This window comes from Salvelinus fontinalis, chromosome 32, assembly GCF_029448725.1.
Source record: "Salvelinus fontinalis isolate EN_2023a chromosome 32, ASM2944872v1, whole genome shotgun sequence".
Lineage (NCBI taxonomy): Eukaryota > Metazoa > Chordata > Actinopteri > Salmoniformes > Salmonidae > Salvelinus > Salvelinus fontinalis.
Genome location: NC_074696.1, coordinates 6,593,432 through 6,609,395, shown reverse-complemented (window position 1 = coordinate 6,609,395; position 15,964 = coordinate 6,593,432). Strand labels below are relative to the sequence as shown.

At 41.8% G+C, this 15,964-nt stretch overlaps 1 protein-coding gene across 1 annotated transcript; it reads left to right on the top strand.

The window, feature by feature from the left end:
* Positions 1–2,078: 2,078 nt before the first annotated feature.
* On the top strand, positions 2,079–7,193 carry gstr (glutathione S-transferase rho). The gene is made up of 6 exons (XM_055893250.1): positions 2,079–2,356; positions 2,917–2,982; positions 4,373–4,478; positions 5,339–5,457; positions 6,471–6,559; positions 6,698–7,193. The coding sequence occupies exons 1-6, from the start codon at positions 2,189–2,191 to the stop codon at positions 6,828–6,830; spliced, it is 681 nt and encodes a 226-aa protein (XP_055749225.1). The 5' UTR covers positions 2,079–2,188; the 3' UTR covers positions 6,831–7,193.
* The last annotated feature ends 8,771 nt before the right edge of the window (positions 7,194–15,964 follow it).

Below are 15,964 nucleotides of genomic sequence, written 5' to 3'. Positions count from 1 at the left end.
GTACCCAATTATCATACTTTGAGTAAAAGTAAAGATACCTTAATTAATGTAAAATGTCTCAAGTAAAAGTCAGCCAGTAAAATACTACTTGAGTAAAAGTCTAAAAGTATTTGGGTTTTAAATATACTTAAGTATCAAAAGTAAAAGTATAAATCATTTCAAATTTCTTATATTAAGCAACCCAGACGGCACCATTTTTTTTTTTTTTTACGGATAACCAGAAGGAGAGTTTACAGTCTAACCAGACACCTAGGTATTTGTAGTTGTCCATATATTTTAAGTCAGAACTGTCCAGAGTAGTGATGCTGGACGGGCAGGCAGGTGCTTGTAGCGATCGGTTGAAGAGCATGCATTTAGTTTTACTTGCATTTAAGAGCAGTTGGAGGCCACGGAAGGAGAGTTGTATGGCATTGAAGCTCGCCTGGAGGGTTGTTAACACAGTGTCAAAAGAAGGGCCAGAAGTATACAGAATAGTGTCGTCTGCGTAGAGGTGGATCAGAGACTCACCAGCAGCAAGAGCGACATCATTGATGTATACAGAGAAGAGAGTTGGTCCAAGAATTGAACCCTGTGGCACCCCCATAGAGACTGCCAGAGGTCCGGACAACAGACCCTCCGATTTGACACACTGAACTCGATCAAAGAAGTAGTTGGTGAACCAGGCGAGGCAATCATTAGAGAAACCAAGGCTGTCGAGTCTACCAATAAGAATGTGGTGATTGACAGTGTCGAAAGCCTTGGCCAGGTCGATGAATACAGCTGCACAGTATTGTCTTTTATCGATGGAGGTTATGATATCGTTTAGGACCTTGAGCGTGGCTGGGGTGTACCCATGACCAGCTCGGAATCCAGATTGCATAGCGGAGAAGGTACGGTGGGATTTGAAATGGTAGGTAATCTGTTTATTAACTTGGCTTTTGAAGACCTTAGAAAGGCAGGGCAGGATGGATATAGGTCTGTAACAGTTTGGGTCTAGAGTGTCACCCCCTTTGAAGAGGGGGATGACCGCGGCAGCTTTCCAATCTTTGAGGATCTCAGACGATACGAAAGAGAGGTTGAACAGGCTGGTAACAGGGGTTGCAACAATTGTGGCTGATAATTCTTAGAAAGAGAGGGTCCAGATTGTCTAGCCCGGCTGATTTGTAGGGGTCCAGATTTTGCAGCTCTTTCAGAACATCAGCTATCTGGATTTGGGTGAAGGAGAAATGGGGGAGGCTTGGGCAAGTTGCTGTGGGGGGTGCAGGGCTGTTGACCAGGGTAGGGGTAGCCAGGTGGAAAGCATGGCCAGCCGTAGAAAAATGCTTGTTGAAATTCTCAAATATCGTAGATATATCGGTGGTGACAGTGTTTCCTATCCTCAGAGCAGTGGGCAGCTGGGAGGAGGTGCTCTTATTCTCCATGGACTTTACAGTGTCCCAAAACTTTTTGGACTTTGTGCTGAAGGATGCACATTTCTATTTGAAAAAGCTAGCCTTTGCTTTCCTAACTGCCTGTGTATATCGATTCTAATGCGTACTATTTCCTTTTTTCCCTATTTTGCTGTTTCCTACTTTTTAACTCTGCATTTATTTGGAAACAGCTCGTACTGTAACTAAGCATTTCACGGTAAAGTCGACACCTGTTGTATTCGGCGCATGTGACAAATACAATGTGATATGACTTCCTTTGTGCTGTAGCCTACATGACTATGCGTATTTCATTTGTTGATGAAAAGACCAGTAAAACCGGACTGTCATGACTTGCACGTTGAAGGTGACCGATAGGTTTTGTTAAGCTGATAGATACACAAGTGATATTCGATGCGCCATTGTTGTATTGCCTATTTCATTCTAAGGACGAAATCAGCATTTATTTTTTGTTTGCAAGAAGAGGTTGAGTTAGGGTTGTTGCTGGTTAAACAGAGGGGATAAATAAATATCTAAAGCAAATTTGGCTGCGAACCTATTTTGTCCTGCAGATAACGCCGTAGATAAAAAGAAAAATAGATAACAATTCTAAATGACTTCCTTGTGTTGATTCTGCACACGCTACAAAAGTAGGCGTGTTCATATTGAACCAATCCAGTTGATACTAACAAATCGTTATATAACTGCAGAACAACGGTCTTTCACTGACCGTTTTCTTTAGCAACTCATACAAGCCGACTTTTACGTCTTGCACCTTTTTTTTTGCGGTCGAGTCTACAATCATGGCCAAGGACATGACACTTCTCTGGGGCTCCGGGTCTCCTCCGTGCTGGCGTGTCATGATCGCTCTGGAGGAAAAGCAACTGCAGGGATACGATCAGAAACTTCTGTCCTTCGAGAAAGCAGAGCACAAGTCTAAAGAAGTCCTGGACATCAATCCCAGAGGACAGGTAGTGTTTGGCTTTTATTATTTCTTCTTAGACAATGAACGATACGTTTTTTTAAAGCGTAGCCTACAACCGCACACACGTATTATATTGTTTTGTCACTTGGCAAGTCCCTACACAGAAATCATACATTGATTTGTGTTGTGGTTTGCGGTGTTCGCTGTGCTGCAGTTGCCCATTTTCTTCTGCAGTCGCTATAATGGTGGCAGGCAGAGTTTTGTGTTGTATGTGTAACGGATGTGAAATGGCTAGCTAGTTAGCGGTGGTGCGAGCTAGCAGCCTTTCAGTCGGTTGTCTGACACCTAGAAGTAGTCGTTCCCCTTGCTTTGCAAGGGCCCCTGCTTTTGTGGAGCGATGGGTAACGATGCTTCGTGGGTGACTGTTGTTGATGTGTGCAGAGGGTCCCTGGTTCGACCCCGGGTCGGGGCGAGGGGACGGACGTAAAGTTTTACTGTTACATATGCGTGTAGACTTTTGGACCACACACACACGCCGATTGCATAACTATTATGTGAGAAGTGCATTGTCATGCTTACCTCAGCGTTTTGTTCTCTCCCTCCCAGCTCCCTGCGTTCAAACACGGAGACAACATACTCAACGAGTCCTATGCAGCATGCATGTACCTGGAGGTAAGATCTGGGTCTGACTTTTAGCTCTGGTCCTGGTTAATAACTAGTTTAACTCGTTAATAACTAGTTTTACTAATAGTAGAGAAACTCCCTGGACCAGAGCGAGGTCTAACTAGCCTAATTTTAAGCTAGGTATAATTCTCTCATTATTTCAACAAAGCTGTGTCATATTTTCATTTTACAATCCAACTTGTGTAAGTTTTAAGTATATTTTATTTAAAGGGACACTTCAAAATGTTTCAGCTTAATATGAATCTCCAACATGTGAGAATAGAGCGTTTCTATGATTTGTAGTAAAAAAACAAGCTGGAGGAAGATCGCTGTGCATTGTGTGATTAAAAAAAATATATATATATATGAGTAGGCATTGTCTACTAATTGGTCAATGATGTCATTGGAAACACATTCCTCCATTTTTTTTTTTTTTTTTTTTACCGTAAGATTGAAACATGCTATTTTTACATGTTGGGGTGGTGCGGATGAATATGAAGTAGAAATGTCCCTTTAAGCAAGCTACTGTTAGGGATACCCCCCCCCCCCCCCCCCCCCCCCCCCCCCCCCCAACCCTTTGACTACAACAATGAACAACACCTACAGACATTTGATGGCACCGTGACATTTGATGGCACCGTGACATTTGATGGCACCGTGACATTTGATGGCACCGTGACATTTGATGGCACCGTGACATTTGAGTCCTAGCATTGTATACACTTACAAGACATTGACATCAGTAATACATCTTTTTTTAACCAAAGGTCCATAGCTATCGACTTCTAGATAGAGGTACTTTTTTAAACTTAGACCTGAATAAAGCCATAGGCGGAGCGCCCTTAGCCTTGGTATATTGGCCATGTACCACCAACCTCAGAGGTGCCTTATTGTTATTTTAAACTGGTTTCCAACGTAACTAGAGCAGTACAGGCTTTGTCGTGGTATACGGTCTGATATATCACGGCTTTCAGCGTTCTGGGCTCGACCCACCCAGTTTATACGTGTGTTACTAGGTTTTGGCCTTTCTAGGGAGTTTTTCCTAGCCACCGTGCTTCTACACCTGCATTGCTTGCTGTTTGGGGTTTTAGGCTGGGTTTCTGTACAGCACTTTGAGATATCAGCTGATGTACGAAGGGTTATATAAAATAAACTTGATTTCATGTTACTATTCACTGTTTTGATTTTATTTTTTTTGTAGGAATTCAATGAGCTCACGAAAGTGATACTTTAATATAAAGTACGTTCAATATATCAGCTCATCAAATGTAGTGTACTGCTCTGCTGGTATTGGCCCACTAGGTGTCGCTAATGTACTGCACAGCAAGAGTTGACTGTTATTCTGAGTTGACCCCAAGTTCAATGTTCTCTGTGTGTCTCTCTCTCTCTCCCCTGACAGAGCCGATTCAGGTCCCAGGGACCCCAGTTGATTCCTGAGGGCCAAGTAGAGCAGGCCCTGATGTACCAGCGCATGTTTGAGATCCTCAACCTCAGTGACAAACTCAGTAAGACTCACACACACACACACACACACACACACACACACACACACACACACACACACACACACACACACACACACACACACACAACTGATCCTTGTGACAACAGGATAATGATGCCCGCTGGGCGACAATGGTGCTGCTTGGCTGTTATTCAGATGCTCGGCACCCCAGAGTAAAGCTCTCGTTTTAAAAGCTGATGTCCTAACAAGCATTGTTGCACGGAGCCATTTTCCCAACAGGCCCTGTGTTACTGACTGATGCCGTGGGCCGTGTCTCAAATGGCACCCTGTGCACTTCTTTTAAAAGAGCCCTGGTCTAAAGCAGTGCACTGATTAGGGCTCTGGTCTAAAGTAGTGCACTATATAGGGTTCCATTTGGGGACGTAACAATTCTTTAAACGACACAGTCAGCAATAGTTAAAATAAATAAACCTCCACTGTGTGTTACAACAGGGTAGTGAGTGCTCAAACCAAGGTGATCTGTCCAGTCGCATGCTGGCTGATTTCCCTATGTAGTGCGTTAGTTTAGACCAGGGCCCAGAGGGAGGGGGATTACAGGCTTTGATTACATGCTTTAGCGTGGAGGATTGGCCCAGACAACATTTTGAAGGACGTGTGAAGTGGACACCGATGTCTTTTCATCTGTGATTCACTTATAATATTCTCTCATACAGGTCTCCCACATGCCATGTGTTGTCTTAATCAACTTACTGCCCCCCCCCCCCCCCCCCAGCCATCCAACACGTACCTTGTGTTGTCTTCATCAACTTCCTGCCCCCCCCCCCCCCCCCACGTGTTTCTTCATTCTATCGAGGGGCCATATGATGATGCCTATTACGACTTTGTTTTGCCGTTTCTCAGGTAACGTCATCTACTACAACTACCGTGTCCCCGAGGGGGAGAGACATGACTCGGCTATCAAGAGGAACAAGGAGAACCTGGCCACTGAAATCAAGCTGTGGGAGGGATACTTTCAGAAGGTGCACACACACACACACACACACACACACACACACACACACACACACACACACACACACACACACACACACACACACACACACACACACACACTAGCAAACATTTTACAAATGCGTGCATGCACACACACCCTCACCAATTATTGGTAGACTTAAGCCTTAATGCTAAAATATTATATATCTTATATAATATATATATATACATTTTTTTCAAATCTATTTCGGAATACTGACTGTCCAAACAGCAATCTTCACGAGACATAAATCGGATTTGTGTGTGCGTGTTCAGACAATTTTGCTGACACGGCTACGCTAGTAGTCATGGTAACAACGGGTGTGTATGAACGGTGGCGTAGGAAACACAAGCAGCCTATCACTTAGAAGTTACGTAACAAGCTTAAGGTGACAACAAGGCCTGTCGTTGACATTTCCCCAGTTCAGAATCATGGCGTAAGAACACTTAAAGTTTCAAAGGATCCGACTTTCAAAATGAGTCCTTTTGGCTAGCTGCGGCGGTCGGGCTAGCTGCGGCGGTCGGGCTAGCTGCGGCGGTCGGGCTAGCTGCGGCGGTCGGGCTAGCTGCGGCGGTCGGGCTAGCTGCGGCGGTCGGGCTAGCTGCGGCGGTCGGGCTAGCTGCGGCGGTCGGGCTAGCTGCGGCGGTAGGCTAGCTAGGTAGCAGTTTGGCGTTTTTAGCACATACACTTATTTTTTTTGTAAACAATTAAACAAGCCACTTAGCAACCACATGTTCTTGTCAACCGAGTAGCTAGCTAGAAAGCAAAAACATTTGCCCAGTAACAGTATTTGCCCCCAAGTGGCTTTTAAATTCCGAGTCCCATGTGACCAGGAATCAGATTTGTGTCTTGCAATATCTGCTTTGCTGTGTGTTTTGGCTGTTCAGACTGCAGGGAAAACAGCACACATTTTTTTTTTAATCGGATATGTAAAAATAGGATTTGAGTCACATCAAACTGCCAGTGTGAACAAGGCTTAATACATTTGCTTGTTTCCAGATGGCGGTGGGTTCTTACCTGGCAGGAAAAGCCTTCTCATTGGCTGACGTTATTGTCTTCCCTGTGATTGCCTACGCCTTCCGCTTTGGGTAAGCGTTTCACCCGTGTAGTATCAATGGGATCACAGAAGGGATGTGTGGATATATGGATCAATGAATGAGTATGCAAAGATGGATGGGTGAATGATTTATTTTATTTTTTGCGATTTGTGTATCTTCTCCCTCCAGGCTGTCTACGGAGCGTTACCCCAAACTGGGAGCATACTACAATATGATGAAGGACAGACCCAGTGTTAAAGCTACCTGGCCCCCACACTGGCTGGAAAACCCTCAGGGAGGAGACGCTCTCAAGGAGTTCTGAGACTCACAGGAACACACGACACATCTTAAGGATGTTTAATAGGCACTTCCTCTATATCACTGTTGTAACCGCGGGAAACACACGTTGCTTTTAAATGCAGGTTTCCTCAGATGCTAATCAGTCAAGTAGTTTTGCACCAAGTGAACACCAATTTTCTTTGCCTTGCCTTTCTGGGGGTTTTGTAACAAATGTTTTTTTTATTTTTTTTATATATATATATATATATACGTTTAACTGAAACATTAATCAAAGTGTGTTTTTACGAACATGACTTTATAATTACAGTATGTCCTCCATATAATTTCTGTATTTTGTGTACAGACCCACATACCTGGTGTAGAATTAATAAAAAATCATACCAAACACTGCTACTAAATGTTGTATATGTTCAAGGTAAAGTCAAATGTAGTCTACATGAGTATACACATTGAGATGTTGTTAAAACGAACAGGGTTACCATGCCGATAAGCTGTGAGGTCATGGTTGTTGCTCATTTCCAATGATCTGAGTGGTAATACTACTGAAGCTCCATCTACTCAGGCTTTTAAAGAATGTTTAATCGGTCGTCTTCCTCTATATTTTTTTATTTATTTCACCTTTTATTTAACCAGGTAGGCTAGTTGAGAACAAGTTCTCATTTACAACTGCAACCTGGCCAAGATAAAGCAAAGCAGCGTGACACAAACAACAGTTACACATGGGATAAACAAAATAGTCAATCGAAAAAAATAAAAAGTGTATATATACACTGTGTGCAAATGAGGTAAGTGAAGGCAATAAATAGGCCATAGTGGTGAAATAATTACACTATAGCAATTAAACACTGGAATGGTAGATGTGGAGAAGATGAATGTGGAGATACTGGGGTGCAAAGGAGCAAAAATACATAACAGGATGGGGATGAGGTAGTTGGCTGGGCTATTTACAGATGGGCTATGTGTAGTGATCTGTGAGCTGCTCTGACAGCTGGTGCTTAAAGTTAGTGAGGGAGATGTGAGTCTCCAGCTAATGAAGGGGATAAGGGAAGGAATCTGACTTGTTCCTTAAGGGTTTGTAAGGTCTATGCTTGTTGTATTTGGCGCATGTGACATACAGTTTGATTTAGGGGAAGGGTTAGCTAAATTGCTAAGTGTTTGCAAAGTAATTTAAAAAGTAGTTGAGCAGTTTTCCAATTACCCTGCAATGTTGACTCTGGTATATTGGGCTGTAGAGAGACCTGTTCTACCTGAGTCAGCTGAAGTGGGGTGGCAAATACTAAGTAGGGTCTCCACTAAGTAGGGTCTGTCTCCACTAACAAAATGTGTGTAGTTCTGGAGGGGGACAACCTTCTGCCTGCTTTTCATTCCACTCTATAGTGCCCGATGCACTACACTGTATAGTACCAGGTCATTTAAACCTGTGCTGTTGGAGGTGTCCGACAAAGTCCCCCATCGCAAAACTACACATATTTGGAATTGAAAAGCATAAGCTAATGTCTGCTAGCATCGCTTGCTAAACCCCAGTTAACAGGGTTTATATCAGTGTGTTAAAGCACAGTCTCTCCAACTCCATTCAATTGCATCCAAAATAGATACTCCTCTTCTAGATTGATAGATACATATATATATATATATAGATTTCATATATGGTAGATAATAGTTAATTCAGACCCATAACCATTCAGATGGTGGTAGATAATAGTAGTTAATTCAGACCCATAACCATTCAGATGGTGGTAGACCTGAGGTTAGGGTCAGAATAGGGGTCAGTTCTCCTAAAATAATTTGATTTTTTAAATTTTCATATGAGAGTTTACAATGAAAATATCTGATTGTGGTGGCTATTGCATATGTTAAAAGAATGCTTGAAAAACAATGGTGTGACCCTTTCATTCTTGGCTGCTTGACCTTTTTACCAGGGGTTCAGCAGGACACATCGCTGACCAACGTTAACGTTGAAATATGCTATGGTAAAACAAACGTGCCTGACTCTATTCGGGGCGCTTCAATCTGCAACGTTTGACAACTTTCTCCCGACAGAACGTGGCTCAGATAACTGTACTACATCGCCCTCTCTTTCACCACAAGATGGCGACATTCACTGAAGAGTATTAAAATCGTCGTGTATCTAAATTGACTATTCTTCATACAGGTTGCCAACGTTCTACACAATCTGTAGCGACCCGTCATCCAGGGCAGAGTCTGTTTTGATCCCCACCTGTTTAGCTAAAAAGAAGTGTGTCCAAACTTTTGACTGGTATATATATATATATAAACATGGTATATATGTATATATATATATATATATATAGTACCAGTCAAACGTTTGGACACCTACTCATTCAAGGGTTTTTCTTTATTTTTACTATTGTCTACATTGTGGAATAATAGTGAAGACATCAAAACTATGAAATAACACATACGGAATCGTGTAGTAACCAAAAAAAGTGCTAAACAAATCTAAATATATTTTATAGTGTAGATTCTTCAAAGTGGCCATCCTTTGCCTAGTTGCGCCGTGATTGGCTCAGTGTTCTGTCACTCATGGGGACACTACGTAGCCACAAAATCTACAGGGAGAGCTTGAAAATTCAAGCCCTTTGGGTGCTGCCATAGAGTTACATTAGAAGTGCCCATCCAAGAAGGCTCAAGGTCATTGGTCACAGATATAATGACATCAAATCACGTTATATCTACAGTAGCTTTTATTGGACAGATCGTGTCAACATCATACTTTCATCATCTTAGATACAAGCTAGCAGTCATTATCATGAATCAAGTCGACAATCTACTGGAAATTCCTTTTCAAGCCTTGTCACATGAAGATCAATTATAGATAAAACGTATCGTTGCTCATCGGCGTTTGGACATAAACATTACACAAGAGAAATTGCAAAATCAACAATGAGTGGTTTGGAAGGAATCAGTGGCTAACTGCTTGTTGCTATGCTAACCACACCAGTTTGTAGTGATTATTTCCTGTAAGAAATTCCTCATCAGCCTATCAAAGATCTTAAAAAGTTTCTCCACAAACCAATGGCATTTCTAAAATAGGTGTGTGTGTGTGTGTGTGTGTGTGTGTGTGTGTGTGTGTGTGTGTGTGTGTGTGTGTGTGTGTGTGTGTGTGTGTGTGTGTGTGTGTGTGTGTGTGTGTGTGTGTGTGTGTGTGTGTGTGTGTGTGTGTGTGTGTGTGTGTGTGTGTGTGTGTGTGTGTGTGTGCGCGTGTGTGCGTGTGTTTAACTACACTTGTGCGGTCCAGAAGTCCCCACAAGAATAGTAAACAAACAAAAATGTGACCAACTAGGTACATTTTGTTGTTCCCCAAAACTTAAATGCTATTTTTAGGGGGTTTAGGGTTAGAACTTACAGTTAGAATTAGGTTTAGGGTTAGGAGCTATGGTTAGGGTTAAACTTAGGTTTAATGGCTTTAAGGTTAGGGTCGCCAAACCCACTGGCTCCAGGTCATCTACAAGACCCTGCTAGGTAAAGTCCCCCCTTATCTCAGCTCGCTGGTCACCATACCAACACCCACCTGTAGCACGCGCTCCAGCAGGTATATCTCTCTGGTCACCCCCAAAACCAATTCTTCCTTTGGCCTCCTCTCCTTCCAGTTCTCTGCTGTCAATGACTGGAATGAACTACAAAAATCTCTGAAACTGGAAACACTTATCTCTCTCACTAGCTTTAAGCACTAGCTGTCAGAGCAGCTCACAGATTACTGCACCTGTACATAGCCCATCTATAATTTAACCCAAACAACTACCTCTTTCCCTACTGTATTTATTCATTTATTTATTTTGCTCCTTTGCACCCCATTATTTCTATCTCTACTTTGTACATTCTTCCACTGCAAATCTACCATTCCAGTGTTTTACTTGCTATATTGTATTTACTTCACCACCATGGCCTTTTTTTTGCCTTTACCTCCCTTATCTCACCTCATTTGCTCACATTGTATATAGACTTATTTTTCTACTGTATTATTGACTGTATGTTTGTTTTACTCCATGTGTACCTCTGTGTTGTTGTATGTCGAGCTGCTTTGCTTTATCTTGGCCAGGTCACAATTGTAAATGAGAACTTGTTCTCAACTTGCCTAACTGGATAAAAAAAATAAAAGGGTTAAAGGTTAGGGTACGGGTTAGGGTTAGAGGTTAAAGGTTAGGGTACGGGTTAGGGTTAGAGGTTAAGGTTAGGGTACGGGTACGGGTTAGAGGTTAAAGGTTAGGGTATGGGTTAGGGTTAGAGGTTAAGGTTAGGGTTCGGATTAGGGTTAGAGGTTAAGGTTAGGGTACGGGTTAGGGTTAGAGGTTAAGGTTAGGGTTAGAGGTTAAGGTTAGGGTACGGGTTAGGGTTAGAGGTTAAGGTTAGGGTACGGGTTAGGGTTAGAGGTTAAGGTTAGGGTACGGGTTAGGGTTAGAGGTTAGGGTACGGGTTAGGGTTAGAGGTTAAGTTTAGGGTACGGGTTAGGGTTAGAGGTTAAGGTTAGGGTACGGGTTAGGGTTAGAGGTTAAGGTTAGGGTACGGGTTAGGGTTAGAGGTTAAGGTTAGGGTACGGGTTAGGGTTAGAGGTTAGGGTTAGAGGTTAAGGTTAGGGTACGGGTTAGGGTTAGAGGTTAAGGTTAGGGTACGGGTTAGGGTTAGAGGTTAAGGTTAGGGTACGGGTTAGGGTTAGAGGTTAAGGTTAGGGTACGGGTTAGGGTTAGAGGTTAAGGTACGGGTTAGGGTTAGAGGTTAAGGTTAGGGTACGGGTTAGGGTTAGAGGTTAAGGTTAGGGTACGGGTTAGGGTTAGAGGTTAAGGTTAGGGTACGGGTTAGGGTTAGAGGTTAAGGTTAGGGTACGGGTTAGGGTTAGAGGTTAAGGTTAGGGTACGGGTTAGGGTTAGAGGTTAAGGTTAGGGTTAGAGGTTAAGGTTAGGGTACGGGTTAGGGTTAGAGGTTAAGGAATATAGGATTTTGAATGGGACAGAATCCCCACAAGGTTAGCTGCGCAAGACTGTGATTGTGTGTGTACTATATATGCTTTCTGTTCCAGTGTGCCACACCAACCTCTTCCCCAAAACCAATGTCCCTGGAGGGGACATTCAGCAGCAATGTGCTGCATCAGCTGAAGAATGTCTGCCTGTGTTCTGCTCACCCCACCTGCTTCTACTTCTCCTACACTACCAGCCAACTACAGCACTCCACTACTACAGTTACTGCTACAGTACTACTACAGTACTATTAGTCTCTACTCAGTGCTACTACAGTACTACTAGTCTCTACTATAGTTACTGCTACAGTACTACTACAGTACTACTAGTCTATACTACAGCACTACTACAATATTACTAGTCTCTATTACAGTTACTGCTACAGTACTACTAGTCTCTACTACAGTACTACTACAGTACTATTAGTCTCTACTACAGTACTACTACAGTACTATTAGTCTCCACTACAGTACTACTACAGTACTACTAGTCTCTACTACAGTACTACTACAATATTACTAGTCTCTACTATAGTTACTGCTACATTACTACTAGTCTCTACTACAGTACTACTACAGTACTACTAGTCTCTACTACAGTACTACTACAGTACTATTAGTCTCCACTACAGTACTACTACAGTACTACTAGTCTCTACTACAGTACTACTACAGTACTATTCGTCTCTACTACAGTACTACTACAATATTACTAGTCTCTACTATAGTTACTGCTACATTACTACTAGTCTCTACTACAGTACTACTACAGTACTACTAGTCTCTACTACAGTACTACTACAGTACTATTAGTCTCCACTACAGTACTACTACAGTACTACTAGTCTCTACTACAGTACTACTACAGTACTATTCATCTCTACTACAGTACTACTACAATATCACTAGTCTCTACTATAGTTACTGCTACATTACTACCAGTCTCTACTACAGTACTACTACAGTACTACTAGTCTCTACTACAGTACTACTACAGTACTATTAGTCTCTACTATAGTTACTGCTACAGTACTGCCAGTCTCTACTACAGTACTACTAGTCTCCACTACAGTACTACTAGTCTCTACTATAGTTACTGCTACAGTACTACTCGTCTCTACTACAGTACCACTACAGTACAACTAGTCTCTACTACAATATTAGTAGTCTATACTACAGTACTGGACAAGGGTTGGATTCTACCTACCAATTTCACTACAATAGTATTACTATACTCACCTCTGGATATGATCTCCTACATTACCACTAGTATTACTATACTCACCCCACCTCTAGATAGTATCTCCTACATTACCACTAGTATTACTATACTCATCTCTAGATATTATCTCCTACATTACCACTAGTATTACTATACTCACCTTTAGATATTATCTCCTACATTACCACTAGTATTACTATACTCATCTCTAGATATTATCTCCTACATTACCACTAGTATTACTATACTCACCCCACCTCTAGATATTATCTCCTGCATTACCACTAGTATTACTATACTCACCTCTAGATAGTATCTCCTACATTACCACTAGTATTACTATACTCATCTCTAGATATTATCTCCTACATTACCGCTAGTATTACTATACTCACCTCTAGATATTATCTCCTGCATTACCACTAGTATTACTATACTCACCTCTAGATATTATCTCCTATATTACCACTAGTATTACTATACTCACCCCACCTCTAGATATTATCTCCTACATTACCACTAGTATTACTATACTCACCCCACCTCTAGATATTATCTCCTATATTACCACTAGTATTACTATACTCACCCCACCTCTAGATATTATCTCCTGCATTACCACTAGTATTACTATACTCACCCCACCTCTAGATATTATCTCCTATATTACCACTAGTATTACTATACTCACCCCACCTCTAGATATTATCTCCTATATTACCACTAGTATTACTATACTCACCCCACCTCTAGATATTATCTCCTGCATTACCACTAGTATTACTATACTCACCCCACCTCTAGATATTATCTCCTGTATTACCACTAGTATTACTATACTCACCTCTAGATATTATCTCCTACATTACCACTAGTATTACTATACTCACCTCTAGATATTATCTCCTACATTACAATTAGTATTACTATACTCACCCCACCTCTAGATATTATCTCCTACATTACCACTACTTTTACTATACTCACCTCTAGATATTATCTCCTTCATTACCACTAGTATTACTATACTCACCTCTAGGTAGTATCTCCTACATTACCACTAGTATTACTATACTCACCTCTAGGTAGTATCTCCTACATTACCACTAGTATTACTATACTCATCTCTAGATATTATCTCCTACATTACCGCTAGTATTACTATACTCATCTCTAGATATTATCTCCTATATTACCACTAGTATTACTATACTCACCTCTAGATATTATCTCCTATATTACCACTAGTATTACTATACTCACCTCTAGATATTATCTCCTACATTACCACTAGTATTACTATACTCATCTCTAGATATTATCTCCTATATTACCACTAGTATTACTATACTCACCTCTAGATATTATCTCCTATATTACCACTAGTATTACTATACTCACCTCTAGATATTATCTCCTACATTACCACTAGTATTACTATACTCACCCCACCTCTAGATAGTATCTCCTACATTACCACTAGTATTACTATACTCACCCCACCTCTAGATATTATCTCTTACATTACCACTAGTATTACTATACTCACCCCACCTCTAGATATTATCTCCTATTTTACAACTTGTCGTTCACACCCTCTTAAGCCTTATTCTCACCCCTCTCTTTAAGGATTCACAACTGAGGCCATGTGCTAGACAGAGTGAGTAAGGTAGTGGATTCACATCTGAGGCCATGTGCTAGACAGAGTGAGTAAGGTAGTGGATTCACATCTGAGGCCATGTGCTAGACAGAGTGAGTAAAGTAGTGGATTCACATGTGAGGCCATGTGCTAAACAGAGTGAGTAAAGTAGTGGATTCACATCTGAGGCCATGTGCTAGACAGAGTGAGTAAGGTAGTGGATTCACATCTGAGGCCATGTGCTAGACAGAGTGAGTAAGGTAGTGGATTCACATCTGAGGCCATGTGCTAAACAGAGTGAGTAAAGTAGTGGATTCACATCTGAGGCCATGTGCTAGACAGAGTGAGTAAGGTAGTGATTTCACATGTGAAGCCATGTGCTAGACAGAGTGAGTAAGGTAGTGGATTCACATCTGAGGCCATGTGCTAGACAGAGTGAGTAAGGTAGTGGATTCACATCTGAGGCCATGTGCTAGACAGAGTGAGTAAAGTAGTGGATTCACATGTGAGGCCATGTGCTAAACAGAGTGAGTAAAGTAGTGGATTCACATCTGAGGCCATGTGCTAGACAGAGTGAGTAAGGTAGTGGATTCACATCTGAGGCCATGTGCTAGACAGAGTGAGTAAAGTAGTGGATTCACATGTGAGGCCATGTGCTAACAGAGTGAGTAAAGTAATGGATTCACATGTGAGGCCATGTGCTAGACAGAGTGAGTAAGGTAGTGGATTCACATGTGAGGCCGTGTGCTAGACAGCGTGAGTAAGTTAGTGGATTCACATGTGAGGCCATGTGCTAACAGAGTGAGTAAGGTAGTGGATTCACATGTGAGGCCATGTGCTAGACAGAGTGAGTAAGGTAGTGGATTCACATCTGAGGCCATGTGCTAAACAGAGTGAGTAAAGTAGTGGATTCACATGTGAGGCCATGTGCCAGACAGAGTGAGTAAAGTAGTGGATTCACATCTGAGGCCATGTGCTAGACAGAGTGAGTAAAGTAGTGGATTCACATGTGAGGCCATGTGCTAGACAGAGTGAGTAAGGTAGTGGATTCACATGTGAGGCCATACAACAACCAAAGATTTCATTTGCAGTAAAAAATAAACGTCTTCTAGTTCTTGGCTAATATCTTAATCTGACTTTGGTGATGATTATGTCGTTCCTCACATGACCGTCTCTGGTAAACATACACTACATCAAATACAATCAACGTCTATTTGTCACACGTACAGGATTCAGAAGGTGTAAACGGTACAGTGAAATGGTTACTCGCATATTTGCCTAGTAGCACTATCAAAAATAGACTTTGTCCAAACGCAAACATTT

Excerpts from the sequence above, each read along its gene's own strand:
- gstr (XM_055893250.1), top strand. The coding sequence starts at position 2,189 with ATGGCCAAGGACATGACACTTCTCTGGGGCTCCGGGTCTCCTCCGTGC. Across the intron at positions 4,479-5,338 it reads CAACCTCAGTGACAAACTCA|GTAACGTCATCTACTACAAC; the intron begins GTAAGACTCACA and ends GCCGTTTCTCAG. Across the intron at positions 6,560-6,697 it reads GCCTACGCCTTCCGCTTTGG|GCTGTCTACGGAGCGTTACC; the intron begins GTAAGCGTTTCA and ends TTCTCCCTCCAG.